Here is a 19,011-nt window from a genome sequence, read left to right on the forward strand (position 1 = left end):
TATACAGCCTCATTTCCTCTTCCCTTCTTCAGCTGCTCCCACAGTGTCCCCAGGAGGACAAAGTTAGGCAGTGTCTTTCCTCTTCTAATTGTGGATATTTCACATTTTACTTTTTCTTTTTTTTTTTTTTTCACATTTTACTTTTTCTCATTTTTCTTTTGTGCTTGCTTATACTTGAATCAGATCACAAATTCTGTGAAGACAGGTTTTTCTATAACCTAGTACATCTTTACCAGTTAAGTAATAACGCTTGGTAAGATCACTTACAGACAAAGAAAAGAAAATACTGGTCTTTAAAAACTGTTATCTGCTTTTAAATTTTTGTCTTAGATACGCATTCCAGTTTTCCTGATGGTGAACAAATAGACCCTGAAGACCTCAGCTTTAATACTGATGGAAACAGCGGAAGGTAATTTTCAAATCAAGAGAACTGACTTGCAAGCTACCTTGACTCTGACCCTGAGATTTGGTGTAGTTGGTGCTCAAATTTGTCATCAGTCAGATAATCAGATTTGTTGTTTTTTTTTTTTTTCTTTTCATCATCTCTACCCAAAATAGAAATTCTGAAACTTTAGAAAGCACAATTGTAGTATATGACATTAGTATACAGGAAAAAACAGCATGGGAAGAATTCTATGTAATGTAATGAATTAACAATGTAGTCCTCAATTCAGCAAATTAGTATATTTATAAAAGGCAGTTTGTCTACTACAATAAAAAGGTGATTAACTGCCAGACAGTTCATTAGAGACCATGCATGCACTTGGCAACCTACTCAGCCTCGGTGTCAGTGTCCTTCTGTCTGTGGCTAGACGCTCAGTTGTGTTTATATGACCAACTTTATATTTCAGGTTTTGGCCATAGTTTATAGCTTCATTAATGCCTGTAAATTAAGAGAACAGAAAAATTACTTATGTTTAGATTCTGCCCTGTAGATACTTTATATGAAAAACTAAAGCAAAACTAGACTGAATCTCTCTGGAGTATGTTGGCTGACTAAAGTTCATTTATTTACCTTCTCTTGTTTGTTCAAGTGCAGGCACACTGGTTAATGGCACATAATCTCTCTGATGTAATGACTTTTACAAATAGAATTTTAAATGAATGACATTCATGTGAATTGGTTATGTTCCCAGTCATATGAATACATGGAAGATAATTTAAAGTTATTTTTTTCCCTGCCTTTTACTAAACAGCTATAGTGCAACAAGTGTTTTAAAGCCCTCTTTTCTCCTTTATTTTCATTAGTTGGACATTGGTTTCAGTGTCTGTACATTTAAAGATTCATACATATTGCACAGTGGTTAACATGAAACTGTGGTATATTTACTTTCATACTCAATTGGCCCAAAATAATTGCCAGACTTTCCACTGTGCTCCTGCATTTGTGTTTGAGCTGCTATACTTTTCTGAAAATTACACTGAAAGTTGATAAAACTATTGAAGAAGCAAGAATATAATACATGAGAGGCGCCTCATCTACTTCTATTTTACTTATTTTCCATGTCTGATGTCTTGCCAAATGCTATGATTCATGGTTTCCTTTTGTTCAAAACAGTTCGCACTCTTTGTTAATAAAATGAACTTGAGAAAATATTATGCCTCTGCAATTTATTAAAAGTGGGACAGGAAGCCCCCAGGGTTTGTTTTTTTTTTTTTTTCTATTCACATTTCCTGTGTATGATAGAGGCTGTTAAGGTGTGTATACTATTAGTAATGCATGGGGAAATTAAGAGACTTACTTATAGTCTTGGTATCTATGGTTACTTTTTCTCCTTAAAAGTTAGTTGGAAATACTTAAGTCATGTAATCACATGAAAAGTAAAAATTTAGCATTCGCTTACTAACATGGTAAATGTTGGCATGCTTTTGTGTAGTTATAGGTCGTTTATCATGCAGTACTCTAAGGCATTACTAATATGTTCTTTAACACATTTCCATGTCTGTTAGATGGAAATGTATTTATTTCTGTTCATTGCGTTTTGTTGAGATCATGTTTTTTTAGTCCCACTTTCTCTTACCTCTATACTCCATTGTTAATAGATGAAGATACAACATAAGAATTTTACACCTTTAGTGTTGAGGGCAAACCATTTTAAGGATTGGTTGGTAGTTTGTCTTGTTTTTTGTTTTTTTAATAAGACTCCTCATTTGGAATCCACAAACACAAATATGATTGACTACTTTGAATCTCTCACTATTGCCAGCTCTTTAACTTATATTTGATATAGAACTTGTTAGGTTTTTTCCAAAGTGAACGGGGAGAAATGAAAAAAAAAAAAAACAGCAGAGCCAGGCAATAGGTTCGAGAGTGCTTTTAATGGGGAGCACTCCCAGGCGAGGTTCCGTGACTCGGAGAGGTGGCCCGAGTCAGGGAAGTCGCGCCGGGGTTGGGGAGTGTGGGGGTTTTTAAGCCTTATTGGATCCGGGTAGGTCCCTTGTCAAATTAGGCAAGGGAACACCGTGTCCCTAGGTGATTGGCTGGGGGTGGAGACAGTACAGACGATGGGGGTCCCTGGATGGAAAGTTTCGGTTTCCCGTCTAGGCTTTGATTTACTGGAGATGATGTGGTGGTCATGGCTGCTTTGGCGGGAAGATCAGCCAGTTTGACCCAATTTGAGATGTCCGCCATTTTGGGTGCCCCTGTCTCTTAGCCCAACAGAACTCACTGGTTCCCTGTGTATCTTTATAATTGTTTATCTTTAAAGTATGGAAAACTAAGAAAAGCCTGAGAAAAGACTATTCATTTGGGAAAGGCTTTTAGCATGGGTGATTTAATCATGAGTCTCTTGGGTAATTAATCTACATACATAGTAGCATTTTGAGGTATCCCTCTGCCCTTTTTTAGGAGGAGGTATACTTTCTAAAAGCACGAATGTTCTTAACCTTTGCTATTAATTTTCATGATCTTGAGGTTTTTTTAGTCAGTGGATTCCCTAGAATGGCATGGTGATACTTGGATTGTGGTACATTTGGATCTTGAGTGTTTTTCTGGCTTTTCTTATGCTTTCAGGTTATATATAAAAACAATCAGTGTGTTCCCCTTATTTTAGATGAATTGAGAACTGGTTGAGACTCTTTTAATTTGGTAGAATTTGAATTCACTATGTCAGCAAGACTATTTTTGGTTGTTACACAGCTATAGGAAAATTTGAAGGGATTTAGTTCTTTATACTTGCACAAAAACTTTGGAGGGAAAATTATTTGAGCTTAATTGGTATATTCTTGTGTATTAGAAATGTAACCTGTCTACCATATTCTCATTCCAGATTTAAGAATAAAGTCTATCTCTTGAAAAGCAAAAAAATGCAAGGTTCTAAAGAAATGATAGTGAACCTGCCCTACTGGTATAAAATCCTCTATTTTGTAATTAAAAGTGACAACAGATTTTACCAAAAATCAAAAACTGGTAGGTAGCTAAAGGGACAGAATGAATACTCAGAAACAGTTCTACTCTGTGAAGAAAATCATATCTATTTTGTTGGGCACCAGCTCACTGCAAGTAAGGTTTGAAAATTATAAAATAATAAGAAATACAAATTGTGGGATGCCTGGGTGGCTCAGCAGTTAAAGCATCTGCCTTCAGCCCAGGATGTGATCCTGGAATCCCGGATCAAGTCCCACATCGGGCTCCCTGCATGGAGCCTGCTTCTCCCTCTGCCTGTGTCTCTGTCCCTCTCTGTGTCTCTCATGAATAAATAAAATTTAAAAAAAAAGAAATATAAATTCTCACAATCCATTGAGGAACACCTTTGGGATTCAATTAACAAGTGCCTGGCATTCTCACTAGGAAGACAAACTACTGTCCTTGAGCCAAATCCCTGTGGTTCTTGTAGTTTTGTAAACAAAGTAGTTTTTTTTTTTTTTTTAATCTACTCATTCATGAGAGACAGAGAGAGGGAGAGGGAGAGACACAGGCAGAGGGAGAAGCAGGCTCCATGCAGGGAACCCGATGTGGGACTGGATCCGGGGACTCCAGGACCACACCCTGGGCCGAAGGCAGGCGCCAAACCACCGAGCCACCCAGGGATCCCAAACAAAGTAGTATTGAAGCACAGTTAACATCCATTCTCTTGTTGCTTGTGCCCTACAAATAGGGCTAAGGAAATCTATTGGCCCCAGAGCCTGAAATATTTACTCTCACACTCTTTACAGATAAAATTTTGCTGGCTTCTTCCCTATTGATATTAATGGGAACTTTGTGTGCTTTTAGTGTAGAAAGTTTAGGCTTTCAGAAGCATGATTTTTAACAAAAAGAAAACATTTGATTAGTTCTTTTGTGCTTAGTTTTATGGTATGGGGTGATGAGCAGCTGCTGTCCCGTTATAGAATCATAAGCCTGAAAGACCAAAAGTTTTCTTCAAATATAAAGGATCTGTTAGGTTTTAGGAGCAGGATCTTTGAAAAATAGAATTCAATTCCCAGTTTCTAGCCATGTTAAATATAAAGTCTGTACCATATTCCTCATTTGGTGCCAGGAAGCCTCATGTTTTCCTCTTTCTTGATTTGGTGTGCCTGCTTTGGCTATGCTAGATTTTCGGCAGCTATGAGTGAGGGAACAAGGCATAGGAGAAGGTACCAATTCCTTTTTCCTCTCCCCATTGCTGGTTCATGATCTGGTCTACAAGAGATTTCGATCCCCCTCACCTTCCCGGTTCTGTCATCACCTGTAGTCTCTGCAAGTCATGAGTTCCTCTATTCTGCTTGTCCTACTTTCTAGCACTTTGTGTACAGTCCCCATCTTTTATTTTCTTTCCCCCTTTTTGCTGAAGAGCATAGTAGTTGTTAGTCTTTTCTTCCACCATTACCTTGTTTCAGCATTCAGTTTTTGTTTCTTTAAGTAAACTCAGCCACCAACATAGGTTTGAACTCATGACCTTGAGATCAGGAGTCACATGACCTACTGACTGAGCCAGCCAGGTGCCCCCAGTATTAGTAGTTTTATCTCACATTTGTTCCTGGAAAATTTCTTTTTTAATATTTTATTTCAGAGAGAACAAGGCAGAGCACAAGGGTTGGGGAGGGGCAGACTCCCCACTGAGCAGAGCCCAATGTGGGACTCTGGGGCTCCATTCCAAGACCCAGAGATCATGACCTGAGTTAAAGATAGACGCTTAACTGACTGAGCCACCCAGGCACCCCTGGAAAATTTCTTCTTAATAAATGTATTCTCTTAGACCTAAGGATATAGTAGTTAATGCTTATATTGTGCACAAACATTGTTTCTGGACATCTTTGTCATTGAATCCATAAGTAAGCTTTGAGGTCTATGATGTGTCGTACCCATTTGGCAGAGAAACATGCAGTTCAAGGAGGGTAGGTGATTTTCTCAAGGTTTAACACCACTGGCAAGGATGGGATGAATTGCTGGTTTAGTACTTCTTTCAATTCATCACATTTGAACCAGACCCAGCATTTTTAATACCTAATAATTAAAAAGCTAAAGATTGTCCTATTTTTTTAACTTTAATTTTGAGATAATTTTAGAGTTACGAGAGAGACAAAAATCTTGAGATCCTGTATACCCATTACCCAGCTTACTCAGCTTCTGCTTTTGTTAATGCTTTATGTAACTGTAGAACAGTAATCAAAACGAAATTACTCTTGTTTACAGTACTATTAACTATAGAATTTGTTCAGATTTTACCAGCTATTTCATTAATGTCCTTTTTCTGATCCAGGGCTAGTCCAGCATCCCACAATGCATTTGGTTGTCACGTTTCCCTAGTATCCTCCCATCAGTTACAGTTCCTCAAGTCTTTTCTTGTCTTTCATGACCTTGACGTTTTTGCTTTTATTTTTATTTTTTTGTTTATTTAAGATTGTAATTATTCATTTGAGAGAGAGAGCGCGCGCACGTGTGACAGAGAGCACCAGCAGGGAGGGAGGGGAGAGGAAGAAGCTGACTCCCTGCTGAGCAGAGAGCCCCATGTGGGGCTCAATCCCAGGACCCTGAGATCATGATCTGAACCAAAGGCAGGTGGTTAACCTGGTGGAGTAACCGCGCGCTCTCTCTCTCAAATGAATAATTACAATCTTAAATAAACAAAAAAATAAAAATAAAAGCAAAAACGTCAAGGTCATGAAAGACAAGAAAAGACTGAGCCCCCTGAGTGCCCAACCTTAACATTTTTAAAGAGGACTAATTTTATAGAATGTTGCCCTATTTGGATTTGATATTTTCTCATATTTAACTAAGATTAAGCATTATTGGAGAGGCTACCACAGAGATAGATATGCCCTTCTCAGTGCATTTTATCAGGGCTATATAATGCAGATATTTATTATTGATAATGTTAATCTTGATTAGTTGGTCATATTTATTATTGATAATGTTAATCTTGATTAGTTGGTCAAGGTGATATCTGCCAGGGTTCCCACTATTTATGATTTTTCCCTTTGTAGTTACTAAATATTCTGGGCTAATACTTTGAGATTATGCAAATACTCTGTTCCTCCTTAATCTCTTACTAACTTTAGCACCCACTCTTGCCTATGACAGTTAAATCTTTTTTTTTTTTTTTTTTTTTTTTTTTTTATGATAGTCACACAGAGAGAGAGAGAGAGAGAGAGAGGCAGAGACATAGGCAGAGGGAGAAGCAGGCTCCATGCACCGGGAGCCCGACATGGGATTCGATCCCGGGTCTCCAGGATCACGCCCTGGGCCAAAGACAGGCACCAAACCGCTGCGCCACCCAGGGATCCCTATGACAGTTATTACTGCAGTGTTCTTACGGTTTTCTATTTCCCTGGTTTCTTTTACATGTTATTAGAATTCTATAAGGAAAAGTCCCTTCTTCCCCACTTAGTTCTTTATTCAACTAATTTATATCAGTGTGGACTTGTAGATATTTATTTTTTATTCTTTATGATCCAGTATTATTTTACATTCAGTTTGTTCCAGTGTTGGCTATAGGAAATTTTTTCAGGTCAGCTTTTGTTTCTTTCTGGTATGTTCCATTCTTCTCTCTACTCTCCCTCCTTCTTTCCCTCCTATCCCCTCATCAGGTATTCCAGGCTTACCTTGTCTTTTCTCTCACCCTTTTTTGGGGACAGTGGTATTTAGAAAGGATTGGAGTTTAAAGGTGGGCATATTGTTGCCTGAGTGGCACTGCTTCTTAGCCCCTCTCCATGGATAGAATCGAAAACCACCTACTTACTCATGCAAACACTTCTCTGTATATCTTTGTATGTATATGTAAATATGTTTAAAGGAGACAAACCATGAATCTATATATTGATGCCTACAATACCAGTCCCAACTCCACAGCATTCATTTTTTTTAATAATAAATTTTTTATTGGTGTTCAATTTGCCAACATACAGAATAACACCCAGTGCTCATCCCGTCAAGTGCCCCCACTCAGTGCCTGCCACCCAGTCACCCCCACCCCCCGCCCTCCTCCCCTTCCACCACCCCTAGTTCGTTTCCCAGAGTTAGGAGTCTTTCATGTTCTGTCTCCCTTTCTGATATTTCCTACCAATTTCTTCTCCCTTCCCCTCTATTCCCTTTCACTATTATTTATATTCCCCAAATGAATGAGACCATATAATGTTTGTCCTTTTCAGGTTGACTTATTTCACTCAGCATAATACCCTCCAGGTCCCTCCACATGGAAGCAAATAGTGGGTATTTGTCGTTTCTAATGGCTGAGTAATATTCCATTTATACATATACCACATCTTTATCCATTCATCTTTTGGTGGACACTAAGGCTCCTTCCACAGTTTGGCTATTGTGGACATTGCTGCTATAAACACTGGGGTGCAGGTGTCCCGGCGTTTCACTGCATCTGTATCTTTGGGGTAAATCCCCAGCAGTGCAATTGCTGGGTCGTAGGGCAGATCTATTTTTAACTCTCTGAGGAACCTCCACACAGTTTTCCAGAGTGGCTGCACCAGTTCACATTCCCACCAACAGTGCAGGAGGGTTCCCCTTTCTCCACATCCTCTCCAACATTTGTGGTTTCCTGCCTTAATTTTCCCCATTCTCACTGGTGTGAGGTGGTATCTCATTGTGGTTTTGATTTGTATTTCCCTGATGGCCAGTGATGCAGAGCATTTTCTCATGTGCTTGTTGGCCATGTCTATGTCTTCCTCTGTGAGATTTCTGTTCATTTCTGTGAAATCTCCTCTGAGGGAGATTTCTCCCTCTTGTGTATTTTAGTTTTGCCCATTTCATGATTGGATTGTTTGTTTCTTTATAGACCTTGGAAACTGGCCTTTTATCTGATACGTCATTTGCAAATGTCTTCTCCCATTCTGTAAGTTGTCTTTTAGTTTTGTTGACTGTATCCTTTGCTGCTAAAGCCTCTTATCTTGATGAAGTCCCAATAGTTCATTTTCACAGCATTCATTTTAAGCCTTCCCCTTTATTATATCTTAATCTAACAGCCTGGCTCGTAGGCTCTCTTACTTGTTCAACTGTAATATACAAACCAAGGAGTTTCAGAACTGTTGACCTATATACCCTTGTAAGGAACAAATCTACCAACTACAACACAGTGTTGGTATAGTTTTTTGGGGTTTGGTTTTGGGGTGTTTTTTTGTTTTTTGTTTTTTTTTAGCCTTCAGTATCATGTCAAATACTTCCCTAAAGTTAGCTAGGTCCTAGGATTCAGAATTCCATTAGTTCTTTCTGCACCATCCTCTTCAGTGTCATTATATGATTCATTTGTAAAAAAGTAAGATTCATCTGTTACAATCTGCATTTTGTCCTCCCCACATATCCTGGTTGATCTTTAAATTTACATACATTAAAATTCAGTCTTTGAAGTATAATGCAGTTTCTGTGGGTTTTGCCAAATAGTCGTGTATCTACCACCACAATACTACATAGAATAATTCAGTCACCCTCAAAATTCCCTCATGCTAGGTGAATACCTACCAGTGCCCCCCATAACTGCTGGCAACCAAGATCTGTTCTCTGTTCTTTTAGTTTTCCTTTTTCCAGAGTGTCCTGTGAATAGAATCCGTACGTAACCTTTCACTTAACGTGCAAATTTCATCCATCTTGTGTGAATCAGTACTTCATTCTTTTATTGCTGAGGATTATTTTACTCTATGGGTGTACCACAGTATACCCTTTGAAAGACATTTGGGTTATTTCTAGTTTAGGGTGATTATGAATCTTCTAAGCATTTGTGTCTAGATTTTTGTGTGAACATGAGTTTTCATTCTCTAGAGGAATATATGCCTTGGAATGAGATTGCTGGGTGTGTAATAAAGAATCTGGCCAGCCTTTGTCTCTGGTTCCTGGGATATAGCCTCTTAGTCCTTGGAATTTCTGGAATGATAGAAGTGTCTTTGTTATTTATGGTGGGTCCTGAAAGTTTATGCTAATGAGATATAACTCAGGCCTATGGCCAGGGCTGGCATGCTAGAAAGTAATCTTGCGATTAGAGGATTGGGGCTACAGTCACTTCACATCAGCCTGAATAGTTCAGCCTCATTGCCAGGGAGTCAGTCACACTTACCTTGTGAAACTCCACTAAAGCCTCTAGATAATGAAGCCCAGATGAGCTTCCCTGGTAGGCAGTATCCTGTATTACCATCCATCCATTGAGGTTTCCGGAGAATAAAATGCCCTGATCACAAGGAACCTTCGCACGGGTACTCTCCTAGACCGCACTCTGTTTTGTCTTTTGCCTGGTTTTGATGTGTGTCCTTTTGTATAATAAAACTGTAATTGTAAGTAAAGTATTTTCCTGAGTTCTGTGAGTTGTTTCAGCAAATTTTCAAACCAATGGAGGGATGGTGAGAACCTTCAAACTTGGCAGCTGGTGTTTGAAGTGAGATGATGACTTTACCCTTTAACCGAAATGTGTCCTTAACTTCAGGTAGTTGATGTTAGAACACATCTCAGTGAGTTGTGTAATAAGTACTGCTTAACTGTGTAAGAAACTGCTGAACTTTTCAGAAGTGGCACTGTCATTTTATGTTACCAAGAGCAACATATGAGTGTTCTAGTTGCATCCTATAGACTTGGTACTGTCAACACTTCTATTTTAGTCATTCTAATAAGCGATACTGGTTTTGCCAATATTTTGCTGAGGATTTCTTCATCTATATTCATGAGGGTTATTGATCTGTAGTGTAGTTTTTCTAACTTCACCTGATTTGGAGAGTAATGCTGACCTTACAAAATCTTTTCTGAAGAGAATGTATAGAATCGGTGTTATTTATTCTTTAAATATTTGCTAGCATTTACTGGAGAAACCTTCTGGAAGAGATTTCTTTTTTCCTAAGTGTGTGTTTTTGGTACTTCTGCTTGGTATTATGAGGTTCCTAGATCTGTAGTAATCATTAAATTTTCAGAAATTCTTTTTTTTTTTTTTTAATTTTCAGAAATTCTCAGCCATTCAGATATGTCACCTGCCTGTTACCTTTCTCTTCTGTTTCTAGGATTCCAATTATGCATATATTAGACTGATACTGTCCCACGGCTCTTACATGTTCTGTTCTGAGTTGATTATGTTTTTGTTTTCCTTTCACTCCATGCGTGTGTGTGCGCGTGCATACATGTTTTTCATTTAGGGTAATTTCTGTTGATTTATGTCTAAGTTTACCAGTTCTCTCCTCAGCAATGTGCAGTACAGTGATTAGCGAATCCGAAGCATTCATCATCTGTTACTTTTCATTTCTGGCATTCCTATTTATAGTTTCTGTCACTTTGCTGAAGCCACCCATAAGATCTTGCATATGTTGTCCACCATTTCCATAACATATTAACCATAGTTATTTTAAATTTTTGGTCCTCAGATCTTTGTTGTAACAGAGTCTGGTTCTTTTGTTGTTTTTTCCAGAGTTGTGTACTTTTTTATTTATAGTTGCTATACAACATAGTGAATCAACATCTGTATACATTATGCTGTGCTCACAAATGACAGCTACTGTCTGTCACCATAAAACACTATTACAATCCCCCTGATTGTATTCCTTATGCTGTACCTTTTATCCCTGTGACTTCTTAACTAGAAGCTGGTATCTCCCATTCCCCTTCATCCATGCCCACTACCTCTCCTCTGGCAACAGTTCTCTGTATTTTGGGTTTGTTTCTTTTTGTTTAGATTCCATATATAATTTTTGGTTTCAGGTCTCACATTTAGGTATTTCATCCATTTTGAGTTTATTTCTGTGTATCATGTAAAGATTATGATCCAGCTTTTCTTTTCCTACCACCATTTATTGAAGAGACTGACTTCTCCCTCTTGTGTATTTTTACCTCCTTTACCCTAGATTGACCTTGGGTTTCTGGGCTCTCTCTATTCTGTTCCACTGGATCAGTAGGTCTGCTTTTGTGCCAGTATCATATTGTTTTGATTACTACAGCTTTAGAGAATATTTTGAAATTTGGGATCATGATACTTCCAGCCGTGTTCTTTCTTAAGATTGCTTTGGTTATTAAGGGTCGGAGTCTGGTTCTGATTATTTCTTCACTCCAGAACACATTGTTTGTTTTCATATGGCTCTGTATATATTGTTGAAAGTGACACATCTTGTGAAGAGCAGTGGATCATTTGGTGAATTGTTTTTACACCTGAAGATGGGCAGGCTTTTTCTCCTGCTTAGACTTGTATTGCAGAGTCTGAATTAATCTCAGGTGTTGTGCTTGGTTTGAGGTTCATCATTGCTATGATTAACCTTAGCACCAAATTCTCTTTCCTTTGAATAAAAAGACAAATGACTAGTGGTTTTAAATTGCTGGATTTTATTAAGGTATTGGCAAAATTTCAACATACATCTTACCTGAATGAACAGTTTTAATAAATAAAATATGAAGGATCACTCATGATTACAACTGAACTCAAAAGTGAGCTGTAGAGCAGGTTTGTAAATTGATACATTTACTTAGTAAGAAATGATTCACTTCATTCGCTTCACTCCATAGAGAATTCTTTGCAAAGAAATGTCATGAACAAGGGAACAAAGCCTGTCTCTCACCAAAGAGCACCTAGAGTTAGAGTTAACAATGATGTATCTGTGGATTATCTAATACATCAGAGTTTATTAGAGTATTTCCTCTTCCAGAACAACTGCTGTGTCACTCTGGAGTTCCCTGTGTTATTTCCTTTTTTCTAATTAGTACAATAAATAGTTTTCAAAATAGAAGATAAAATGCTGTTAGATGAAATAATTATTTTTCAACACAGTACCATTTGTCTGGAAAATAGTCATGTGATAATACTGGTGGTATCTTACTTTGAAGAAAAACATTTAAGCTATTCACAGGTTAGAACAGAAGAGTGGGTAATTTGTCCTTTAATATGACATGATTTTAAAAGGTGAAAAAGTGTTCTTTTTGCTAATTTGTGACTCAAAGAAAACTGTCCAAAATTATGTGACCAAAGCTATAGTATCCCCCTTTCTGGCCTTGCATAGGCGAGAATGGTCATCAAGTGAATAAATTATGTTTAAACACTTAATTTACAAACCACTTTCTCACAAAGCCTTGGCAAGCCTTTGATGGGGGAAGGAAATACTTGAACTACAGTGGTTTTATCTGTAAACACTGAATTTCTTTATGCATCATTTTTATCTGCCCATTGGATGTTGCACTTCTTACTGGCACAGTGTTCCAACAATGGAGTATGGTTGTCATAAAGATGTGGCGTGACACTATACCACCACGTTGACATTATACCACTGTAAATGTGGTCAGAATCAGACTCAGTGTTGACATTGACATTGTTGACACTGTCCTTGGAAAAGGTGTTACTTTCAAGGATCCTCCTAGTTAAATGCAACAGAAACTTTATAATCCTACTAATTCAAGGACAGTGGATGGCACTTCTAGGTAAAGAAAAGGTATTTATATACATATATGTTTCCACCATCTTTAGCACAGATTTAAGTGGGATTAATGGCCCCAGAGTTTGGTGCTGTAATGTTGCTAAACCTCAGATATCCCTCAAAAGTACACATCTAGAAAGTGAACAAAGGAAACCGTTAAGTTAGGGACTGATTCCCTTTGAAACTCACAGTGAATGTACAAGGAGTTTGTAATGACTTCATTTGGTAACTTGAAGTCTGTTTCCCTAAGGAGTACTACACTTTCTTTTTATATTTGTTTTACTATTTCCTATTCTAACACTTTAGCAGGCAAACAAATTGATGCAGATCATGTTAAATTGGAAAAGGGATACCGTCACTCTTAAGGATTGAGTGTAGAATTTTCACCACCACTAAATTACACAGTTAGTAAAAGTACAAAACACATAATTCACAGACTATTACCTCAGCATTAACAGTTAATATATATAATATATACTTTTATACTGTCTAATATTTTTACAATCACCAGATACACCATCATTAAATACAAGTTACAGAATGTGTAGATACCATTAGTTAGAGGGGTACTTATTGCTTACATTAGCAAGCAGCAAATAAGGGCACAGGATTTGAACTGAGGGGGAACTACTTTCTATCACCAGTGGCATTAAGATATAACACTGTATTTCACAAAGCACTGCTTTTTACCTAGTTTATAGAACCAAGAGCAGCATATATCATACCAATAACCACTACTTTAATATTACAGAATTGTAAAGGACTTACCTTACAAATGGTACCTAGCTACTCTAAATATGCATGTTGTGAACAAATGAATAGTTGCTATTTTTCACAATATTGGTTTATAACTTGACCACACTAGAACTACTTTATTTTCTAGAGGGCTACTGGTATGAAAAATGGAATTAACACTGCTTATTTAGTCAGATCTACAAAATTCAGACCCTTAAGGATATGGTCTGTGTTCATCTGAGTTTCATCCAACCATTTTTCCCCACTAAAAAAAACCTATCATTTATATCTTCTTTCCTTTCACCTTCTTAATTTTGATCCAAAATAGTAGCAATGGACAACTATAGAAAATCTTAGAAAATTTTAATTTAGGTAAGTGCTTTGGATTATAATGTGTACCAATATTCTGCTGCCTCTTTTCTTGTGTCCTTAGATAATTTGATTTGAAACTGATACTGACCTGATGCGTTGTTAACAAGATCTAGGCTTCAGAAAATGACAGATGTGAGTGAGGTCCGTGTAATGGGGTCAAACATCAGGTTGGTGAAAAGATTCCGGTACTATAGCTGGAGCCATGTTTACTCCCTCCTTCTCAGCCATGTGTCACAAGACGAAAAAAAATAAATTTCTTCAAAATGAAGAGAAATACTGATAATCTCTACTACATCCAAATTCTTAAAAAATAAAATCTATAGATTAACAATCTGATCATTGCTAAAGTGAAGTTTCTATGTATTTGATACAGCTATACTGGCACCCAAAATATGCTACAGTCCTTTGTTTTTAAAATCTACGAATTTGAGTTTTCACTATGGGTCTGGGGAACATAATTGTATTATGTAAAAACATAAGCTGTGGACATTTTTTAGCAAGAGCTTTTGGTGCCTCCCAGTGGTATGAGTGGGCAGCTCCTAGTTCTTGGCATGGCTGGTCCACAGTTGACTAGGGGATGGTAAGAGGTCATGTGGTGATATTCATGATTCTTAAGAGAATCAGAGGCTGCTTCATTGAATGAATCTGATTATTAGTTTATTTGCTGTCTTTAGTTGAAGATACGTTTCTAGCTTAAAACTACAGAAATGGCAAAAAGCAGAAAATTTCAAATTAGAAGTCTTAAAATGAGAAAGATGTCCTCTTTGCAGTCTGAAGTTACATGTAGCAGGACTCAGGAGTGTTCTCCATTCATAACTAAATAGACCTCACTCTCCCTTTACCTGCCTTCTCCTTTGCACTTGGCCTCTGGGCTCGCTTTAGGCAGTACTTTCAACCTCTTTCACACCGGTTCATTCCCTTAGGGGAAACAATTTTAGGGAAGTTCAAACCAGTATTTTTCATTCTCATTCTCCAAAGCCACTTTTTATTTTGTAGTAGTATATGCCTTTGCTGTGAACTTACAGAAAAAAAGGCAGAAAAAATAGAAATATTATTTTTCTTTTTTAAATGGCAACGTGATTCTAGTATATTTGTACCTAACATCATCTCCATTAAACCAGTTTATTCCTGAGATGAAGGTACACTGAAAAATATCATAGCATCATAGGTTAAAACCAGTTGACAGCGGTCTTCTAAAATGACAAATAATAAAAAATCCCGCTAAAAGCACCATAACAGGTTATGAAACTCCCAAATAGCTACACAGCCCTAGGAAGTACTTTTTAATTCAGAAAATTTTCATAATCGTTTTTGTTACAGGAAAAAAAAAATCCGTAAATCTTTTTGACTATGTACCACCTCACAAATCAGAAAATAATGACACGCTTATTATACTAGTTTTCCACTTTCATCATAACCAATTAAAACCCATATGGCTTTTAGTCTTTTATCAACCAAAAAAAGAGGGGAGGGTTTCCCACATATTCCCCCCAGGCTTTTGGGGAACATCCCCCAACTAAATCTGATTCTGTATTAAGTTTTCCGTAGATATAGTAGGCACATCGAACCAGATTTCACCTGCATTGAGATTTCAACACTAGATATCCTGACTAAAACAACTAATTCACAAGCTTCCACTAGTGATGTGAAGGGATAATAAACTGGGGGTCATATGTAGGTGTGGAGACACATCACAGGGACCGGTTGTATAATTTCGCTAGTGAAACCGCCAATACTTTTTTTTTTTTTTTTTTGATTGAAAACACTACTTTGAGTTTTCTAGAGATCTATTTACATTTAAGAATTGAGCCACCCATGGTTTCATAATGAAGCACGTATGTTTCAGAAACATCTACCTTGTTCCTACTCTGATAGTGGTATCTTTATTGGGGGGAGAGCTAGCTAGCCTACTTTAAAGAGGAAGTATTATATTTTATAGCTCCAGGGGAGACCTGGGTCTGGAATGTCATTACTCTTTCTGAGCTTCCTCATCATGTTTGTACTGTATCCTTTCCAAATATTTTGCCTCCATGGCAGAAAACTTCTAAACATTCTATTTCTCTTCCCACTCCGAATAAGTGAGGACAGACTAGTGCCTATTTTGTGGGAAGGCTCTTGACCAGACATAAATGAATACAGCTTTGGATTAAACCTGAATCCATGCCATCTCTTTGAATAATGATAGCGTAAATGAGACAATCTGGAAACTCTCTTTCCCAGGAATTTGAACTGTTCATCTTCCAACCTAGGACAGACAGGAGACAAGCTCTCCATTCTGTACATCTGCTGCCCTGTTGAACCCAAATTAAAAGAGGGAAACTCTCCAGCACCACCACTCTGTTCAGGCAATGATGATTGAACTGATTTTTTCTCCATTATTAGCTCATTAATAGGATTTGCTTTCTTTGGTGCACCAGGACCAAACATCTCAATTGGTGACAAAAACTGGGCACTGTGAGGTTTGCTTGCTTCTATTTGTGTGAGATCTAGGTAGCCCGGGTCTTCCAGCACGTTGATTTGGGACCCTGGGCTCAGGCTAGTTCTATCAGTGAATGAATCCACGCGCCCATCATAGCCTAGATCGGCTGGTGCTGAGCACTGGTGCTGAGGCCAAGGGCGTTTGCACTCTCCATGATTCTCCTTATCATCCCCACCATCTTCTTGCCCTCCTTGAAAAGAGTTCTCTGTCCAATCTGATTCCTCACTAACATTTACAGCTTTGTTCATGTCCCTCAGGAATACCACAATAACAGTGATGTTATCACTTGACCCAGCATCACGAGCTGATGCAACTAATTTGTGGGCAACCATGCTACTGTCTCCATTATTCTCCTTCAGATGGTCAGACACAACTTTCACTGCCTCATCAGGGTTCACGGTGTCATAGAAGCCATCACAGGCCAGAATGAGGTAGTCTTCAGTTCCATCCAAAACAGTAGAGGCAGAATCTGCATCCCCACAGATATATGGCTTATGTTCAGCGTCTCCTGTGGGAATTAGAAAGTAGGTCAGATTTTGGTTTACCTTGCACGAAAGAATGTTTATGGCCAATGTTTTGATCACAATTTACTGGGTTGTGATCTGAATTTATCGAAAGAATTTATAAACTAGTGTCAGGTAAAATACTTGAATCCTTTGTTATTCACCTGCTGCTCATGCCTTACTCTCAGCTAAGTAATGGCTTACACTCTGAATCTTGTGCCTCTAGCTATGATTTAGGTTTAGCTGAGCATGGCAACAAATGTCGAATCTAAATTTTTTGCTGCATTGAAAAATTCAGTGTTATATGGGAAATTTCTGATTAACAGGTACACTTTTTTACTAGTAGTTAAGTTTGATTTAATTGAGATTTGAGAACAAGTCCACATTGAAAAAAAAACCCAAGTTGTGGTCATTCTTTTCATTAAATACTTGGTTTTCTGTCCTTGTTTTCAAATTAGTAGCTTTATGCTGCTAGCACAGAGAAAGGTTTGAGTTACAAGGGATTTTAAAAAATCAAGTCCAACAAAAGTCATCCCAAGATTCAAACGAGAGCTAGAATGTAAGTCTCTTGGTTCCCAGTCCAGTTTGCTTTCTATTTTTTAATGCTGCTTTACTTGTAACTTCTAGAGAACAACTGGAAAGTGTATGACCACATTTCTCTCACCTTCAGGGACTACCATATTCTTGCCTTCTTCATTTGTCTCTGATCCAACCTCTGCTTCCCCCACCGTCTTTATTGCTGTTGTTCATTCTTCACTTACGAACAACGGTGAGAACCCCCAAAGCCCTACTGGGGCATCGTTTCTCTTCTGTTTATTTCATCCACTTACAGAATGACATTTGAGCTGGGCCTTGAAGGTTAAGTTAGTTATCACCAGGTAGAGAAGGGCTCTCAGTTGAAGGAATAGCATAAGCAAAGACATAGAGGCAACTGTTTACATATGGGGTGCTTGGGAGTGGAGACAGAAACCTAGCCTAGTGTAGGCCCAAGGTCTCCAGGGTATCTATCACCAGACTACTGAGAGGAAATCATATGCAGTCCATTCTGGATCTTTCAGATCTAGAACACTTCCAGATCCATTCATTCTACATTCATTGTTTTCCTCTGTGTATGTGGAGAGAGCCTAGCCAGAGGGTACTTAACCTATTAAGTCACCATAGTTTATTAGTACAACAACTTGTTTATTACTTCTTTACATAGAAATTAGTGTATTTAGCAATAATTCCTAGATTAGGATCTCATACTTGGGAAACAGTAGTTTTTTTTTTTTTTTTTTGAAACAGTAGTTAAAATGTATAAAATGTTTTGTCATTTGTAAAGTAACAGCATGTAGCTTAGTGGTTAAGGATGCCAGGCCTGGAGTCAGACACCTGAATCCAGATCCTAGCATTTGTTACTTGCACACCCACATCAGTTACCGTCCTTTCCAAGGGACTAAAAAATGAAGATAATTACATATAAGCTATCTGGCTATATCATCACTGTTTCTGGTATCTGTTCTAGGTTCTCTCCTATCCAAATAAGATTCTCTCCAACATTTCACATCCCTGTTTAATCCTCAAATAGGCCCAGAAAGCTCAGTAGGAACCCTAGAGATAACTGCTAGAACCAGTATGGACCACATTCCCTATCCAGCAGGTTTAATGATTGGGGCACCCTGAACAACAGATACTACTAGATAAGAAACTAGTCTTTTTCATACAGTTGCCAGAACTATCTTCCCTCAAACATGGTTTTGACTCCATCAATTTCACTTTTATACTATGATGTCTCCCAGTAGCCTGTGAGAACTAATCAAAACTTCCGATCATGGGATTTAGTGTTCTTCACCAATCAATCCACTTTACTAAATTTCCCTGTCCCCTACTCCACCTGACTATTATTATCATCATTATTATTTTCTGAATTCCAGCTCTAAAAATAAATGTGATCTGAGTCATACTGTTCCCAAAAATCTTGTTTTAGTGCTTCAATTAAAAGGCTACTGCAACTGTTAGTTTGGAACAGAACATACAAAGATTTGCACAGGGAAGATGCTGCCAAAATTCTGGCTTTTCACCTGCTCTACTGTTGGATGTCAAATTCATGACATTTCGCCCCCAAATTTGGTAGGAGGGCATGATTATTAT

General features: G+C 37.9%; 2 protein-coding genes across 11 annotated transcripts in view; one reads left to right on the top strand and one right to left on the bottom strand.

Moving 5' to 3' along the window:
• TRIM37 (tripartite motif containing 37) overlaps positions 1-19,011 on the top strand; it is a 254,753-nt gene that overhangs the window by 117,131 nt on the left and 118,611 nt on the right. For 8 of the 10 annotated variants that reach the window (XM_041724289.1, XM_041724288.1, XM_041724287.1 and 5 more), the window contains one exon: positions 331-409. In XM_041724289.1, the coding sequence (XP_041580223.1) occupies positions 331-409 (79 nt within the window). Of the gene's footprint in view, positions 1-330; positions 1,595-19,011 lie in introns of those variants that run through there. The other 2 variants (XM_041724291.1, XM_041724295.1) reach the window with 1 other exon arrangement.
• The window catches only part of PPM1E (protein phosphatase, Mg2+/Mn2+ dependent 1E), a 219,650-nt gene continuing 212,338 nt past the window's right edge, over positions 11,700-19,011 (bottom strand). Inside the window, exon 7 of the mRNA XM_041724298.1 lies at positions 11,700-16,886. Coding sequence (XP_041580232.1) covers positions 15,826-16,886 — 1,061 coding nt within the window. The 3' untranslated portion in view covers positions 11,700-15,825. The remainder of the gene's footprint in view (positions 16,887-19,011) is intronic.

Source organism: Vulpes lagopus, chromosome 12 (genome assembly GCF_018345385.1).
Source record: "Vulpes lagopus strain Blue_001 chromosome 12, ASM1834538v1, whole genome shotgun sequence".
NCBI classification, from domain to species: domain Eukaryota; kingdom Metazoa; phylum Chordata; class Mammalia; order Carnivora; family Canidae; genus Vulpes; species Vulpes lagopus.